The 17,271-nt window shown below is 38.2% G+C and overlaps 1 protein-coding gene across 3 annotated transcripts in view; it reads left to right on the plus strand.

Annotated features, from left to right (window-relative positions):
• Window positions 1-13,276, plus strand: part of DPH6 (diphthamine biosynthesis 6) — a gene marked incomplete at both ends in the record, with an annotated part of 219,439 nt that extends 206,163 nt beyond the window's left edge. For all 3 annotated transcript variants that reach the window (XM_080619967.1, XM_080619968.1, XM_080619969.1), the window contains one exon: window positions 13,161-13,276. In XM_080619967.1, the coding sequence (XP_080476093.1) occupies window positions 13,161-13,276 (116 nt within the window). The remainder of the gene's footprint in view (window positions 1-13,160) is intronic.
• Between the last annotated feature and the right edge of the window lie 3,995 nt (window positions 13,277-17,271).

Raw genomic sequence — 17,271 nt, forward strand, 5'->3', positions numbered from 1 at the left:
GTATTCGAAAGTGCTAGATTTACATAGATTAGTTGCTAAAATTACAGAGACATTTGCAGGAGGACACAAATATATTTGGCATGAAATTCTGGCTCTGCATGAGTAGATTCAGTTATTTTTCCTTTCTTCTGCCTCTTTGTTCTTGGTAGGTCAAAAATGAAACTGAATAGATTGTGATGATTAATAATATTAATCCTTTAGCATCTTTATGTCTCACCTTTTTGTCTTAATTTCTTTAGGGCTCACCCTAAGCGTTCTTGTGGCATGTGGTAGATGAGTTTTCTTTGCTATGCAAAGTCAACTGGAAAAAATTCCACTAGACTGAGCATATTTTGTTACCTTCGCTTCTACCAACATGTGCTTTCTGCAAAAGAGAGACAGATGACAGTATCTGAAGGGGGCCTACAAGAATGCTGGGGAGGGACTCTTCATCAGGGACTGTAGTGACAGGACAAGGGGTAACGGGTTCAAACTTAAACAGGGGAAGTTTAGATTGGATATGAGGAAGAAATTCTTTACTGTGAGGGTGGTGAGGCACTGGAATGGGTTGCCCAGGGAGGTTGTGAATGCTCCATCCCTGGTTGTGTTCAAGGCCAGGTTGGACAGAGCCTTGGGTGACATGGTTTAGTGTGAGGTGTCCCTGCTCATGGCAGGGGGAGTTGGAACTAGATGATCTTAAGGTCCTTTCCAACCCTAACTGTTCTATGATCCTATGACATGGCCTCATTTTGATGAGTCTTCATAGCAGTGGTGTAATTGAAAAACTGCCTTGAAAGAGATGCCTTCAAAAAGACAAAAAAAAAAAAAAAAAAAAAGGCCTACTCATTCCACTAGTGTAGTGCAGAAAGTACTGGTAAGAGCACTCCAGGGGTGATGTTCCAGGAGAGGAGTGGCTCTCTGTGAACAGATGATGGCTCTCTGTAGCCTGTCCTTCTTACTACAGTGTTCTGCAATGCAGTGGGTATGATATTCCCTGACAAGTTAAGGCCCATGGCATAAAGTATCAGCATTGACCAACAAGAGGGCTGTGTAGGGATCTTTGCTTTACTTTAAAACTGACATCTCTTCTTGAACAATTTATTTCCCTCTAGCAGTACTGCAACATTGTTAAAACCAGATCTCATACCACATATCACAGAAGGAGGCACAAGGATAAATCAAAAGCATGTTTTGCTGTGCCTTATAGGTTGGCCTTCTGTTTGTGGGAAAGATAAAGGTCACCCTTTCATCACTCACACTTCATGTTTCTTAAAAGTTGGTTAAAACATCACATCCATTTTCTTTCTAAGCATTTTCAGTTTCATTAGTATAGCATCTCATTGTGCTTACATAGTTTTTGATGGAGATGTGGCTTAAGGCTCCAGAAGTAGAAATTCCTGTCAAAAGAGCTACTGTTCAAGCAGAGGAGCCATCAGTGCTGCTGACTGACTGCTCCCCTGTGGCTACTGGCCCACCTGGGAGAATCTGGAAACTGTAAGCAACAGATCTGGGATGCTTTTCCATTCACTGCTGGTCTATTCTATGCACTTTACCTGGCACCCATGTGGCTATAAATCACAAAAGGTACAAGAGTTACAGAAGGCAGTGCAGTTTATGTAATTCCAAAAGACTTTCTCCAAAACCTTTTTTTAAAAAACAGGTGTTTAAGACCATGTATTTTAGTGATGATACATTCTTCTTTTTTTTCAATATATGTATTTATATAATCATTTAACTTTATTGCAGCCTTTTGTAATATACTGTAATGTATAAAACGTATAGTAATGTTTATTAAGCAGTCATAAGACAGTCAGGTGTATAGCCCCTTGACAGATATGATACACTATTTTGGCATAATGCCCACAGGTAACTTTCAAAGAACCTGTATACCACCCCAGCTGTTGGTGGTGGGAGCGTAGGAGAGGCCTCTGAGCAGGCAAGTTGTCTGACAACAGAGCAGGTGGAGTGCTCTTCTGGGACTGGGATTTTAGTTTCCAGAGATCCAAAAGCAGTCCAGACAAAAGGATGATTCAGTCATCGGACACCGTATTGTTATTCATGAGAGTGCTAACTGTGCTGTGCTCTCAAAAGGAAAAGGAGTACAGTGGGTCAGAATTTGGGGTCAGTTGTTGGCTTTTCCATAAATTACCTTAACAAATTGTGTAATTTTGGCAAAGTTTTCTGTGACTCAGTTTCCTGCCTGCCCTACATTCCTTTTTCTGCTCTCTCTCTTTTGTGTTGATGGTAAACTCACTGCGGTAGACCTTGTCTGTTATTTAGTGTTTATTCAGTGCCTGACAAAGTGACAAACAGGTCTTCCTGATGGTTTTTATAAATTATGCTACTAATAACTTCAAGTTAGGGCGAAAGGGACTTACAGCTCATACCACTAGGTGGCCAAGTTTCAGACCCTTTTTCTTTCATTTTGCTGTCAGTTGACACAGTTGAATGACTTTCCCAGTCTCCCACTCCATTAAAACAGAAGCTGTGGTTTTTTACACCTCTAAATATTGGTCTACCCTTCTTTTTAGCCTGTCCGGTTACTTTTGCATAAGTTGTCAGATGCAGCAGTAATGAAATTTTAGTAATTTGTAGACTCACTCTAGGATTAAATCAGTGACCTCAGGATGAAACACAGTGAATGCCACGACCACTCTTTGTTACCTCTCCTAGGCAGCTTTGATTAAACTGTGCTGTGAAGCCAGACTTGGATCAATATGAATGATCTTCATCGACCTAATAATGTATTTAACATGTTTAGTGCACTTTTATCTGGTTTTGTTAAGATAAGTTGTTTACATTAGTGAAGCAGATTGATTTAAAGTTTCAGAGCTCTTTACAATGGTAAACATCTAGAAATAATCACAGTAGTTTGCAAATGATGCTATATATAAATGCATAATCTACCGCGCAAGCTCCTTGGCAGGTGTAAAATAGCATAGCTACAATACAGCAGTTTGGAGTCCGGCCTAGAAACTGGAAACGATTATTCTATCACTATTCTTTTAAATGATTACAGCTTAACTTGACATAAAGCAAGGATCATATGATCTTCTCCGTACCCAGTGTAAAGACTTTTACCACAAAGTCTTTCAGAAACCTTTTCTATTATTTGTAGACTAAATTCTTCCACCGGCAGATGTATACTGAATTCTTCCACCATTAGTTATATAAACATCTCTTCACAGTCAGGCCTTTTGGATGCCCTGTATCCAATACAATATTTCTTAAGCCCATTGGCTTTGGAGACTATTTAGCAGACTTGAATAAATAGAACAAATGTGGAAGCTGTACCAACCGTATCATTTGGGGATGTGGAAGCACTTAACGAACATTGTTACAACCAAGTCCATGTGTAACCACTGAAGGACATATTTGCTTCAGTATGTCTCATGACAGCTTCTTAAAAAAATATACTTAAGTGAATTTAACACTTGTGAAAGGTGCCAGATTGACAGGCCCTGGAGATAAAAGTTCTTGAATTACCAGCAGGCACAGCCAAGCTTCCCACACACACTGCCCCACCAGTGTCCCCAACCCTACCTGGAGGGCACAGCTACCAACTGTCCTACAGCTTGCAAATCTGTGCCACCGCGTGCTCTTGGACTACAGGCCAAGAGTCAGTAGCTGTAATGTGACCTAAAGGTGAAAAAGCAGGTTCCATAATTACTGCACAGGTGCTGCTACAGTTGATCATTTTCACACCCAAGTTTTCAATTAATGTGAAAAAACAATAAATTAAGAAAGTCCACATTTCTCTGATTTTGCATCAAAATGCAACAAAAAACCTGTGTGTGAGCCTCGAGTGAGTCCTGCAGTTTTATCTGTCTGCACAGCCACATTCAGGTGATTATATGAGCAACCAAGTGCATGCGCATTCTGTGAAGTGCATTGTTAGATGCCTTTTGAAAAATGGGTCCTTACCATTTCATATGTTTGTAATAATCTGTCTCCATTCATAACTCATCTGTACTTGGTGTCACTACAGACCATCCTCCCCAGAGATCCTGAGCACAGCTGGCATACAAGTTCAATAACTATCCACTCCTTAAAGTGATTGGGTCGTTACAAGGTTGAAAGATAGCACACAGGGAAAACAGGCTCGTGACCTTTGCACTCTGTCATGGCTTTAAAAAAAGCACAGGTTCTTCCCTGATGCGAGTTGGAAAGTTTAGTTCTCTGTTTTCTTTGAAATTATATGTAGACCTCACTGTGAGCACTGGAAGGACATGCTTAAGTGTTTCTCTGTTTAGTGCAGAAGGTTAGTGACATTTTAAACAAAAGTGCGCATTTATAATCTTGTATAGGCCAATTCTCAATCTGTGCATAGGACATGGCTAAAAACAGAACACTGGAAAACACAAAGCGATGAGTTTTCGTGCTCTGCTATTTTCTAAGCTATAGCTGGCAGCTTAAAAGAATTATTATGGAAACTAAATCTTAATTCTTTCTGCTGAGAAACAGCCATAACTAATGTGCAGAGGAGCTCAGCAACATTTGTTTATCTTGAAAGAAGTCGCATTTTTTTTCTGCAACTTGCCATTGATGTGCATGATAACATACCAAATTTGACTGGCTGTATTTACTGTGGAAGGTAACTTCTGTATATCCAGGGAGTTAGGTGGTGTATAACTGTTTTAGGTATAGAAATTGTAATTGTTACAAATATCAGTGTAAAACCCCATTTGACGATTATGATTACCTGATTTGCTTACCTCCTTAACATTCCTGGTGTGTCTGTCACATTGTACAGCTTTAGGAAGGGTCTGGAACAGCCTTCAAACTAAGCTGAAGTTTAGGTTTCAAAATTTGGGAGGGAGTTCAGGAGAGAATGTGTACTTGGAAGAGTATTTTTTTTAAGATGGTAATACCCATGTGCTCTGCTTGAATATCTTACCTCATTCAGCTTCAGTTCTCCTGTGCAGGCTGTCTGGACCATTTTAGATCATCTTCTTCACAGGTTTGGTTTTTTTAGGACCCGGTTTCATGTTTTGTCTAGCCTAGATTCAAATATCCAATACTGTGGCCGAGTCAGGTTTTGTTTTGCTTTTTGTCTGCTTGTATTTGCATAGTACCTCGATGGTATTTCAATTTAATTCATTTTATTACAAGTTCCTAATTTTAACTATATCATGTTATAAATTCTGCTTCAATCTGCAAGTCATTTTTCATCAACCACCTTTTTAAGATTTCTGAGCTAGTAGCTGGCCTTTCGCTTGCAGAAAGGCAAAAGGCTTTTCGTGTCTGCTGTTAAGAGGGGATGAGGGGAAAACCAGGGACCTTCTCTTACAGAATGACAATACTCCACTCCCAGAAAAATGCACAGGAAGAGAAGTAGATGTTTACCTGTTTTTCATAAGATGTACAGTATACTTGGGCAATACTGAAAACATTATTTAGAATCAAGGCCTTCCTAAAGTTTACCTACCCCATTCTGAAGCTCCAAGGATGTTTCTCAGTTCATTAGTTTAAAAAGTCTTTATAGATGTGAAGTTTTATTTTTAGTTTTGTTTAGGAAAGGACAGAAATTAGAATTCTGTATTAGGGGAGAAAAGGAAAGAGGTTCTTTCATGTCTGAGTTAAACAGAAGCCTTCGGAAGAATAGAAAGGGGTTGGTTCATTCCCATTTTCATGTAACTTGAATTAGAAGGTTTAGTAAGTGAAACGGATCATAAGCTAAACCCCACAGAGTCCAGAAAGCTCTAATTAACGCCCACAGTGAGTAACTTTTCTGAAATTGGTCTTTAATCAACCTTGCTCTGAAAACAACACAAGGTATCGTGGCAGCTTGATAAAAGAGATGCATTGCCAGTGCTGACAGGCCCACAATCAAACCAGAACTAAAAATAACTGGTTTGTCTACTAATTTTCTTTCAGATGCTAAAAAATGCATTAGCTACAGTCTAAAAAAAATTTCCATAGTTACTCAGACAAGTGATTCAGCTCTAGAAAACTGAGGTTCCTGTAAATGTTAATGCCCTTCGTGATCAGGAGTGAGCCCTCTTTCCTTCCCACACCTCCCTGTTGAAGCAGAGGAATAGCAGAGAGGTTGGCAAGGCTGGAAGGGGATGAGGCAACTTCTGGATCCTGTCAGAGCTGGTCATTTGGTGCCAGCTGTCCCTCTCCTCTTGCTGCTGGTGCTGCAGAGCTCAGGCATCCTCACTGACTATTTTGGATTAAGATAAGCAAATCACTCATCTTTCTTGTATATCTCCATGAAGTTAGGTCCATGGCTGCAACCTTGCACATTCACACCTCTCCTGACGGATTCTGAGAGTAAGAGTTATCAGGAAGGCATGCAAGGAAACAGCTCTTTTTCCTCTGCTCTAGTTCCTGTGGGTACCCATCCAAGCCTACAGCAACTTTAATTATTTTTTTACCATAGACTGTGTAAAAACATTAGTAGAACAGGTTTTTTTCAGGTTTTGGGTAGATTCCAAAGGGACAAGAAGTCCACTGCACAAACAGGACTGGCTGTCCACAGTTTTATCTCAGTATAAGAAAGACATGAACCTGTTAGAGCGGGTCCAGAGGAGGGCCACAGAAATTATCAGAGGGACAGAACATCTCTCCTATGAGGAAAGGCTGAGAGAGTTGGGATTCAGTCTGGAGAAGAGAAGGCTTCAGGGAGACCTTATAGCAGCCTTTCAATACTTTAAGGGAGCTTATCAGAAAGCTGGGAACAGACATTTTAGTAGGGCCTGTAGTGACAAGACAAGGGGTAATGGCTTTAAACTAAATGAGGGGAGATTCAGACTAGATACAAAGGAAGAAATATTTTATGATGAAATACTGGAATAGGTTACCCTGAGAAGTGGCAGATGCCCCATCCCTGAAAACAGTCAAGGTCCGGTTAGATGAGGCTCTGAGCAACCTGATCTAGCTAAAGAGGTCTGTCCTCCTTGCAAGGTGGTTAGACTAGGTGACCTTGGAAGGTCCTTTCCAACCCAAGCTATTCTATGATTCTACAACTCACAGTATTTTATGGCCAAAATGGCAGTCCCACCAGTCTGAATACCAACATATCCTTCACAGGAGAAGCTGGAATCAACTGAAATTGTTCTTTGGTATTAGGGACAAGCTGAAAGAGGATGGCTAACATTGGCTTTAGTGCTTCCAGTCCAGGTTGTCTCTTCATCTGTTGTGTGATTTCTTGAAAAAGACATTTGCACTGTTACAACCAAAACTAGTTTGATGGAAGAACCAGGAAGACCTTCAGTTTACATGGGTCCATAAATGTAAGACAAACTGAAACGAAATGTTATGGATGCTTGAAGGTGCATTTTTATGAAACAATTGTTTGCAAATACAGACATGCAGATCTGAAGAAGAGTAAAGTCTAAATTATGCTAGTTGCTTCTTACTTTTAAAACAAATGTTGTTATGATTTCACAATTCCACAGGAAAGCTCATTTATCAATTGCTGACACTGAAAGAAGGGGGAGAATTCTAGACGCAACTTAAGAAATCTGCATACCAAAGATTAGATTTTGAAAGTTATGTAGGAAAGAATATAAAATCTTTTATTGTCGTAGTATCAAACACTGGCTTGGGTAATCACAGGTTTAAAGCAGTAGATCATTTCTGGAGCTGTGCCTAATCTCGTCTGACAAAAGGTGCCACAGAACTCCCCTTGTTACCAGTCCTTAACAGAAGTCAGTTACACCCTGATCAGCATTAAAAGTATGCAAATCATCACTATCCTGATATTATAAATAAGTAGGCAAAGACAGACTGAAACTCACTTGAAAGAAGGAAATCAGTGTAATAATCAGGATAAATAATGAGGTTGGCTTCCAATGAAAGTTTCATTTCCATCCTCCTAAGTTTAGTTATTGTTGATTTCCCTCTTTTTGTGCATGAATGTTTCCCACCTAAAAAAAAAATAAATAAAAATAATAATAATTAAAAAAAAAAAAAAAAAAACCAGTGACTTCAAATTTTATAATTTTGGAAGAAATTTCTAAAAGTTTTGGGGAACATATCTTTGGCCAGTTTTCCATGGAAATGATAGGCTCTTGGTAGGTAGTATTTTGGAAATCTAGTTGATCACAGTATCACAGTATCACAGTATGCTAGAGATTGGAAGGGACCTCAAAAGATCATCTAGTCCAATCCCCCTGCCAGAGCAGGAACACCTAGATAAGGTTACACAGGAATGTGTCCAGGCAGGTTTTGAATGTCTCCAGAGAAGGAGACTCCACAACCTCCCTGGGCAGCCTGTTCCATGATAATGGATTGATAATGGAATGATAATGGATTGATAATGTTTTCAAAATGCAAAGAATTAGAAAAAGACAAGGTGTTGCCTTTATTTTTGCTGTAGGCAGAGCACTTTTGAAAACCTGGTTCTTTAACAGGGAAGTGACCAATGTGAAATAATGTCATCAAGAACAGAAAACCATAACGTACCATATGAAAAGTCAAGATTGGACTATGAAAAATATCCACATTATTGTCAATTAAAATCTTCACAGGTGCAATGAAAAATCAGCACAAAATCATATTTTGCAAAGTGACTCATTTTTATATTCTAACAGTATATTTTTTTTACTGGGCTTGATTTTATTTTGGACAGAAAGGTATAAATTAAAATGAAGCAAGCCACTTGTACAGGATTTGTTTTAAAATCTTATATTGCACTACATCATTTTATATTATCTGAAGTAAAAGTGTGGGGAAAATCCTGAACTGTAAAACCAGATAATTTTTTAAAAGCACATTTTTTTTCCTTGTTGTGGTTGTAAACCAGAAACAGCAAGCTGGATGTCTTAAGAAAGGGACGGGTGTCTCCTGTTTCTTGTGTTTCACCTTTTCATTACACTGCTGGATCATTTAAGGCAGAGGCTTGTTCCAGACAGCTTTAATTAAACTATGCTGTGAAACTGTATATAGATCAATGGAAATGATCCATAACAAGAGGCTAATCATGTATTTAACAGTGTTCAGTCCAGTTCAATCACCTTCTACCATTTCTGCGGCTTTACATTCATGTGACAAAGCCCTGAATGTGTATATGTATTTTTAATCCATCTCATTAGTGACCATATGCTTGGGCTTCAAGGGAGACAAAAACTGTCTGCAATCTGCCAGGGATTTAGGGACATCAATAATTTGTGAATAGTCATGTTGGTACTGGTCGAAGGGTTAAGTGTTCTGCACACCAGGGGCACATCTTTTGGGACTGGAACTCTTAGTCAACTGTTAGGAACCTGATCCCCTGTGACGCATCTTTTCAAAGTACACACTACGTGTCAAAGCTCCGCAGCTGAAGCAATGGAGCTTTATTAGCTCAGGGATTTAAAAACCTCCTCTAAGTAATGTAACAATATCTTTTGGTTAAAAACTGAAGGAAAGATAGTAGTAGAAATATGAAAGTGATTTTTTATGTACTGGGCTAAATGTGATCTTCCTTTTTGTTACCATTTTCCTTCTCAACATGAGCTATTAGATTACTCCTCCTCTGCAAATATCCAGTAGAGTATGGCAGCAATAATGGAGACCTGATTTTGGAAACATAACTGGATTCTGTGGCCTCACCTAAATCCTGCTGAAGCCGATGACAGCACAGATGTAAAAATTGTCTTCCTAATCATTTGGAATGACCCTTTAGGGGCTCTCAGGACATTGTTCAATCTACTTAGTGTGAAAAGCACCTTTAAAAAACAATAGCATATGGCGTTAGATTGTGCCATGTTATACGTAAGGGCTGCTAAGTCAGCATGAGAGATCATCAATCTATTGATCCCAGTATCCTATCCTTACAAAGGAATGGCAGAAATAGGTTCCAATGCCAGAATTTTTGGTGAGACTGGGAAAGACTTTGAGTTATTTTTGTTCATTTTAAGTTTTAGTTATGTCTATATCCCTCAGCTGTACCCAGGTCAATAGAAAAATGCATAGGAGTCCAGAAAGGAACTCTGTGTGGAGTCTATGCCCTGAACTTCTGCTGTTCAGTTGGGAGTAGCTGGTATCCATCTTACAGGATGAAGCTCGCCTGCTTTCAGCAAATATCATGTAGTAATAAGTGCTGACTGCCACAGGAGATGAAAACATGCACAGTACACACCACTTGTTTGCTGCTTGCTAATCAGCTGGTTTTGCTTACACTTTAAGAAACATTCAGGGCAGATTAAGTAACTTTAAGGCCAATATCAATTAATCACATATAGCTCCTGTTAAAACTCCAGTAGACACACTCACTGTAACCCTTTGTCCTTTACTTGTTTTCACTTTTAAGATCAACTTTTTTATAAGTATGGCATGCAACTGAGCAAGCATTTCCATAAGTGATATAAAGGAAATAATTTATTGAAATCTTTTAATTCAAACACAGAGTAACGCTTCAGAAAAAGATCATGACTGAGGCTCTTACTTATCTACAAACATAACTTGCATGAGTGAAAAAATATAGATCGTGTCTTTATTAGTGTCACATCATTAAAAATATACAAATAGTGTTGGAGAATTTACAGTAACTTACTATAGCAGGTAAAATATATAGCTGTCAAATTTTTGATTGTCAATTACGATGATATAGGCTGCCACAGATTTACTAATTGTGCATTGTCTTCTGATGGACTTTAGAGTACAATTTTATTGTTTTAGAAGACCCAGTCTCCTCTTTCAGCCAAAATTTGCATGAGACACTTTTATCCACAATTTTTAAATATATAAAGATGCATGTTCTAAGGTAGGATGTCTTCATATCAAACTATTTCATTTATAAGTATGATAAAACATTTAGAGGAATATGCCCCAGATTTCCATCCACATTTCAATTCTATGTGTAGGCATTGCTGCAGCAGTTTGCACTTGCAATAGAAAAGGTGGTGGTCTCTTGGAAAGGTGGCACTTCTGCCTGGCAACCAAGTCCATTAAGGCATGTTCAAATGTAAATAATTATGGCTAATATAGCCACGGGGAAAAAAAAAAAAAAAAAAGAATGGAGTTGTTTTCTAGATAGCCTAACTTTCAAATTCTCCCTGAAAGTAGTAGCTGCTTTTGTTATGGTTGCTTTTAGCACTGTTTCACAGCTTCTAAACCTTTAAAAAATGTTAAAGGCTAAAATTATATTTTCACAATTGAGAAAAAAAAAAGGAAGTGTCATTTTAATAGGGTGGAATTGGTGACTTTTGAGGTGGCTTGCCTTTGCCCACTTCTACTTAATGTCTTCTGAGCCAGCAAAGCTATGAAGTTTTCTAAAATCAAAGGTTAGAACAAAAGCGCTAGCTGATGCTAGATTATCATGTCATTACTGAATATCTCTGATACACAGACCGAGTTCCAGTTTACAGACAACATGAAGTCCTTTGACCCTTGAGGTGACTGTTGATCACCCTTGTCTGTTTTCACCTCTAATGTCAATGATGTTAATACAAAAGGAAGCCAGCAGAATTTCAGAAGACTGGAACTATCTTTGCAGTGTTTCATAGGTAGCATTGACATTATTGCATTAATTTATGCTACTGCTCCCACGTAACAAGAGAGATTTTTGGCTTCAGTAAATACAATTGCAAAATTCCTGTTTCATCCTGTATGGGGTAACATTTTGACTGAACTGCCTATTCACAGTTTTGCAGGCAGTGACGCCAAAAAAAAACCCATCTGACAGCCATCAAGTTCTGCCCTCTTTACATCCTCTCTAGCCAAGATTGCTTGGTGTTACAAAGAATTGCCATAATCACAGAAGCTGCAGACAGAAATAACTTTGCTAAAATCAAAACCCATGCAGGCCATACCTTACCATTAGCAAAGGTATCTTTTGTAGGAGGGATTTCAGTAGTCTCCTTTAAGGATTCTGTGGCTGGATTTCCAGCATGTTCACTGGGACTGAAACGTGACCAGAAATGTCTTGATGCTGAGTTTCAATTTTCCATTCTTTAGTTTTCTTCCATAGTCTCCTAATTAGATCTCCATTGTCTTGTTTTCAGCTGTTAATTTTCTTTCCAATAGCTGGCACAGTGCTGTATTTTGGCTTCAGTCTGAGAACAATGCTAGTAACACACCAATGTTTTAGTTGTTCAGTAGCACTTACCCTTATCAAGGACTTTTCAGTCTCATGTGAGGAGTAGCACAAGAAGCTGGGAGGGAGCAGAGACAGGATACCTGACCCAAACTAGCCAAAGGGGTATTCCATACCACAACAGGTCATGTCCGGTATATAAACTGGGGGAAGTCACCCAGAAGGGACCGATCACTGCTCTGGTCGGGATGGGTATTGGTCAACAGGTGGTGAGCAATTGCATTGTGCATCACGTGGGCTTATTTGTTTGCTTAGGGGTTTTTTTTTAATTATTATTCTATCTTTGTATAGTAGTAGTAGTATTTATTTCAATTATTGAACTGTTCTTATCTCAGCTCGTGGGTTTCTACCTTTTTTCCAATTCTGTTCTCCATCTCACCAGGGCTGAGGGGGGCGTGAGTGAGCAGCTGTGTGGTACCTAGTTGCTAGCTGGGGTTAAACCACGACACCCATTATTAATTCTGTTCCCATAATGACTTCAAACTTACAAACTTGTGCCACTTCATACCAGTGCCTTCAGAGTTCTTTATAGCCAGATGCTGTATTTTTAACAGTATGAATCTCTCTATAATTCCAGATATGCAGTCATATATGCTGCTATCGAATGGGACTTCCTCCATGTATAGCTTCCATGTGGCATACTTCCACTGATTTCAAAGGGAAATCATGTTCAGAATGTTTTAAAAATGGCACACTTCCAGCAGATTGATGCACCGCCGTGGGACTTGCAACTAGAATTTTGTTTGCAAACAGATACGTGCTGGCCATTCAAATACCAAAAATTACAAAGAACTGAATTTCAACAAGCGTTTCATTATTTTTACTACCCGCACTTAGGTTCAGCTTTCTCTGTCTGTAATCAACAGACCACTCAACTCAAGGTTGAGAAGCATGCTTTTAACTGTTTTGCTGAATTATGGCCTTAGGCAATGTGTAAAGTTAATCTCAAATTAGTTGATGAGAAGGTGGGAGAAGATGATTCTCCCTTCTATATTAAGTGAAAATTTAGTGTTACATTTCAGTTCCTTTTGTTAATTGCTACTCTGTAATAATTTTCAAAAATGTATTTAGGAATCATTTTTGAAAGACAGGACCACACTAGAAAATGAGACAAAGACGGATGTTTCATTAATTGTTTTGTTTCTTTTTGTTTTAGGACTGCAAGAATGCCTTGAAAAATACTTGGGCAAGAAGGCCCCAGCTCTGATTTTAGTACCTGTAGTGGATTTACCCGGCAAGGAAGTAATCCATATAACATGCTGGCTAAGCTAGCAGTTTGAAAGAGATGAGTTTTTATCAAAACACACACTCCATCCAGCACAGAACAAAGAAAAGAGTTGATCATAAGTGTGTTGGATGCTTTCATTAAACAATACTTTTTTATTTAAGCAAAGTCATATTTAGCTTGTTAATGATGCCTTATGATATGTGACACAGTCAGCTTTGTGTGAACAATAAAGGTTTCTTTTCAAAATATTACGCTTTTTTCTCTCTTATTTTTACATATGTTCTGGTAATAGCAGGTGGCTCTTGGGAGATGTCAGTTGCTCTGATTACATCAGTTCTTTTGTCTGATATATTTGGGACTGGTTACAATAAACTGATTATAACTTCATATCTTTTGGATAGAGGTGAAACCAGAATATTAGCTCCAATACTGTTTTAAAGACCTGATTCCTTTCAGTTCTGTGTTGAGTTTACCGACTTCAGACCAACTCATGAAGAACTTCTCTGTGGCCAGCTTTTAACTCTTTTTTTGCACCAGGGAAGAAATATTCAGAGGGGTATTCAGGATGCACGTTTTACCAAAGTAATGGAGATGCTGCTCGTACGACAGGATTTGCCATCCTGCCTTCTGAGCAAAAGCGGGTATCCTTGTGCTTTACATCTGGTAGACAGCTCTTATTAAAGAGCTACCAGTATTCCCTAGGGCTTGTCTTCTCCAGAAAATCAACAGGAATGTTACCACTGCTTTCATTAAAACAGGCTCAGACACACAGGCAAAGCTCCCATCTATTTCATTGCAGCTGATATTTTACTCATAACATGATAAAAGATCAGTACAGGAGGGAAAGCCTTTTGGACTTTGCTTGAGGCAGTAAGGCACTGTAGAGGAATCTTATTTTCAGACAAAGGCGATAAAATTAAACCTTCAAGAAATATCAAACCTTTGTCTTGCCAATGTTCTACATTATATATTCCCATTGCTTCTCTTCCAGTGTATGAGCACCGGAGCTACATGACCAGCACTCCCATTGTCTTCCTTCTCTTACACCAGCATATACCTGAGATGTCTCCATAGAAGTCAACTGCCTGGCAGTATATTTACATTGGGGTGACTAAGATGTGGACTTAGCACTCCAGCTTCATTTTCTTACCTGCTACCAGATATGTACTTAGCAGCAGCTGATACAAAACTAGTGGCTAAAGATAAGAGGATCTTCCTCTGTTAGATGCTTTGCATGTCCAGCATACTATGATGAGTGTTACTTGAAAACAGTCTGTTAAATATTATTATTCCTTACTATTACAACAAGTAACATAGCTGCCATCCTCTTTAGTAAGAATTACTTTTTTTTTCACAGTTATTCAAATATTTTGGAAGGGAGAAGGCAATGAGCTTTCGATGTGTAAATACACGGATGTATTAAATTAAATCTCTTAAGAAAAAAGGGAAGAATCTGTTAACAATGCATTAGTTCATTATCATTTAGTATCATTTTAGGTTAGACTCAAATAAACATATTTGATCCTGTTCTTTCCCACGATCAGAAAATAACTTGCTAATACCTGGATGTGCCTGTTTTATTTGAATTCTACTCTTTTTGAAAGGTAATTTTTTTTTTTTTTTTTTTTTTTTTCCTCCCTGGAAATACCGGTAATTTATTTCTCTGTGTGGAGTTCCCACAGACCAGAGACACAAGCTGGACTGAAACAGGAGAAGAGAAGGCAACAGTACTATCAGAGAGATGAGGATGAAGCTTAATTTTTCATAGGTACATATGGAAGCCAAATAGATGGCATAAATTTAACTGTGTCTCCTGTAGCAGTCATTTTTTTCACAGTGAGTTCTAAAAAGATACTGAAACGTCGATCCTGGCTTTTATACTGTACTGAATATTTTAAGGTGGCAGGATATTTGCTCTTAAAGGAACCAGTTTTCGTGCAAGATTCATGACTCACACTATCCTTCTTTTCCCTAGTAGAGGTGCATTGACAAATGGTAACAGAATGCATTGGTTTGACAAACAGTGTGATTTTTTTTTAATTCTCAACAGAAAGCAAACCTTTTCATTGTCTGAGACAAGAAGTACTTCAATGGGTTTACTTTGTGAATAGCTAGAAAATAATAGTTTCTGACTTTTACTCCTTGAGAGGCTTCATACAGCTTCTAAGCATTGTGTGTAACTAAAACTATAAGCTGAGTCTGCAGTGGTTTAAGTAAGAACAAGACAATTTGTTCAACATTGATATGCAAGGTAGGTGTGTAAAGTGCTGCTCCATAGAGAGACCTAAGACTTTATAACAGAAAGAAATAACACCATTTTATCAGCCTTATGCTGCTGTACTTTTATCATAATTACCGCGTCCTACTGTGAATAAGTTTTTTCACAGAGCTCTTTTTCACTTTCTTTGTAACAAAAGTGCTAGCTGAAGACAGGAGGTGGGGAGATGGGCACGCACACAGACACGCACATGTGTTCTCATAAAAAAAATGGAGAGACATCTAATACTCAAAATTTATAGATGCAGGGTTTGTTGGGTGGGTTTTTTTTCACTACTAGATTTGCTGAGTGTTTAACCGAGCAGGTTTTAATCTTGAGACTATAAATTCACACACTGTGCTAAGACACTGGTTTTGAGGACTTTATATATAAACACAATTCTTCTGTTTCTCTGATCTTTACTAAGCCTGCAGGAAAATGTTTCATATGCATATTATATCACAAAAAGTTGGCTGATCTAGGTTTCAGCACTCAGAACACAGAAGGGCTATGTAATAGGTGGGAAAATGTCTTTAAAAATGTAACCCAAGATTTTAATTTTTCCTTTCTCTGCTGTAACAAGTGTTAGAATATGGCTTACACTTTTTTTTTCTAAAATAAATCTATGTCTCATTATAGTTCTGTGTGTCAGTGAAAATTTGTCTCCTGCCTCCTTTAAAAATCTCTGTATATCAATTTCTTTAATTGCTTGAAAGCATGTTAAAGTGAACTGACCAAATGGGACTACAAGACCAAAACTGATTTAATAACTTCATGTTTTACTCATTTCAAAACCCAGTGATGGCTACAGTAGCAGTGAGCCTTTACAGTGCACATGGCTAAGCTGCTATAAAGGCACCAGAGCTGATCTTCCTAAATATATTTAAAAATGACATTGAGATATTTTAAAGAGAGATTATTTTTTTCCCTGTGAGTTTTACAGTTAGGTGATTCAGGTGCTGATTTTTTAGACCAGGTATCGTGGGTGCATCTTCCCTCTTAGCCTTCAGAAGTCTGACGGGCACTGGAAGCAGGATATCTCCTGAGTATTAGAGAGGTGATCTGAAGCAGCTCTTCTCCTTCAAGGGCTCTTGTCTCCTGTCTATGTGCAGTAGTTTAGTCTATCAAAATACAGTGATTGAATAAAACTTTTATTTCAAATAAATGAATGCATTGATTTAATAAAAGTTTTATACTGCATGGTATAGTAGTTCTTTAAATGAACACTGAAATCCTAAAATATAGAAACTTCTCATGTGTCCAAGTTAAATCTTTGTCACTTCTTCCAGAATGGGTTTGCTGAAGCAATCCTAGTTTATTCTGTGTGTTAAACTGTCCTGAACTCTCTGAATACTAACTGGCACTTATTATTTAAGTAACCTGGTTTTACTATTATAACTGTCTGGCATTGGGAATACGTATTAAGAATACTTGACAATTTACTAATTTATGATCTCTTTAGTTGTATTTTAATATATCTGGCAAGCCAGTCTGTGTTGATGTATTAGCCAAACATTCAAAATACAGACTTGAGATCTTGAAAGCTTCTTTTTTTTTTCAACTTTCATCTGAACACTGAATATTTTTGACATATTTTAAATTTTAATTTTAAAAAACAGACTGGGTACCTGTGAACTGAACCCGTATGTTACATGCAAGTGCCCTTTTACTGATGACTCACTGCTCACAATTTCTTGGCTTTGACTTCTGTTGGATTAATTCATGGCTAGGGTTTGCCTGTGGTTTCCTGCTTTTCTCATTTTTTTGAGTACAATCTGCTTT

The sequence above is a fragment of the Psittacula echo genome (assembly GCF_963264785.1).
Source record: "Psittacula echo genome assembly, chromosome: 5".
Classification (NCBI taxonomy): Eukaryota; Metazoa; Chordata; class Aves; order Psittaciformes; family Psittacidae; genus Psittacula; species Psittacula echo.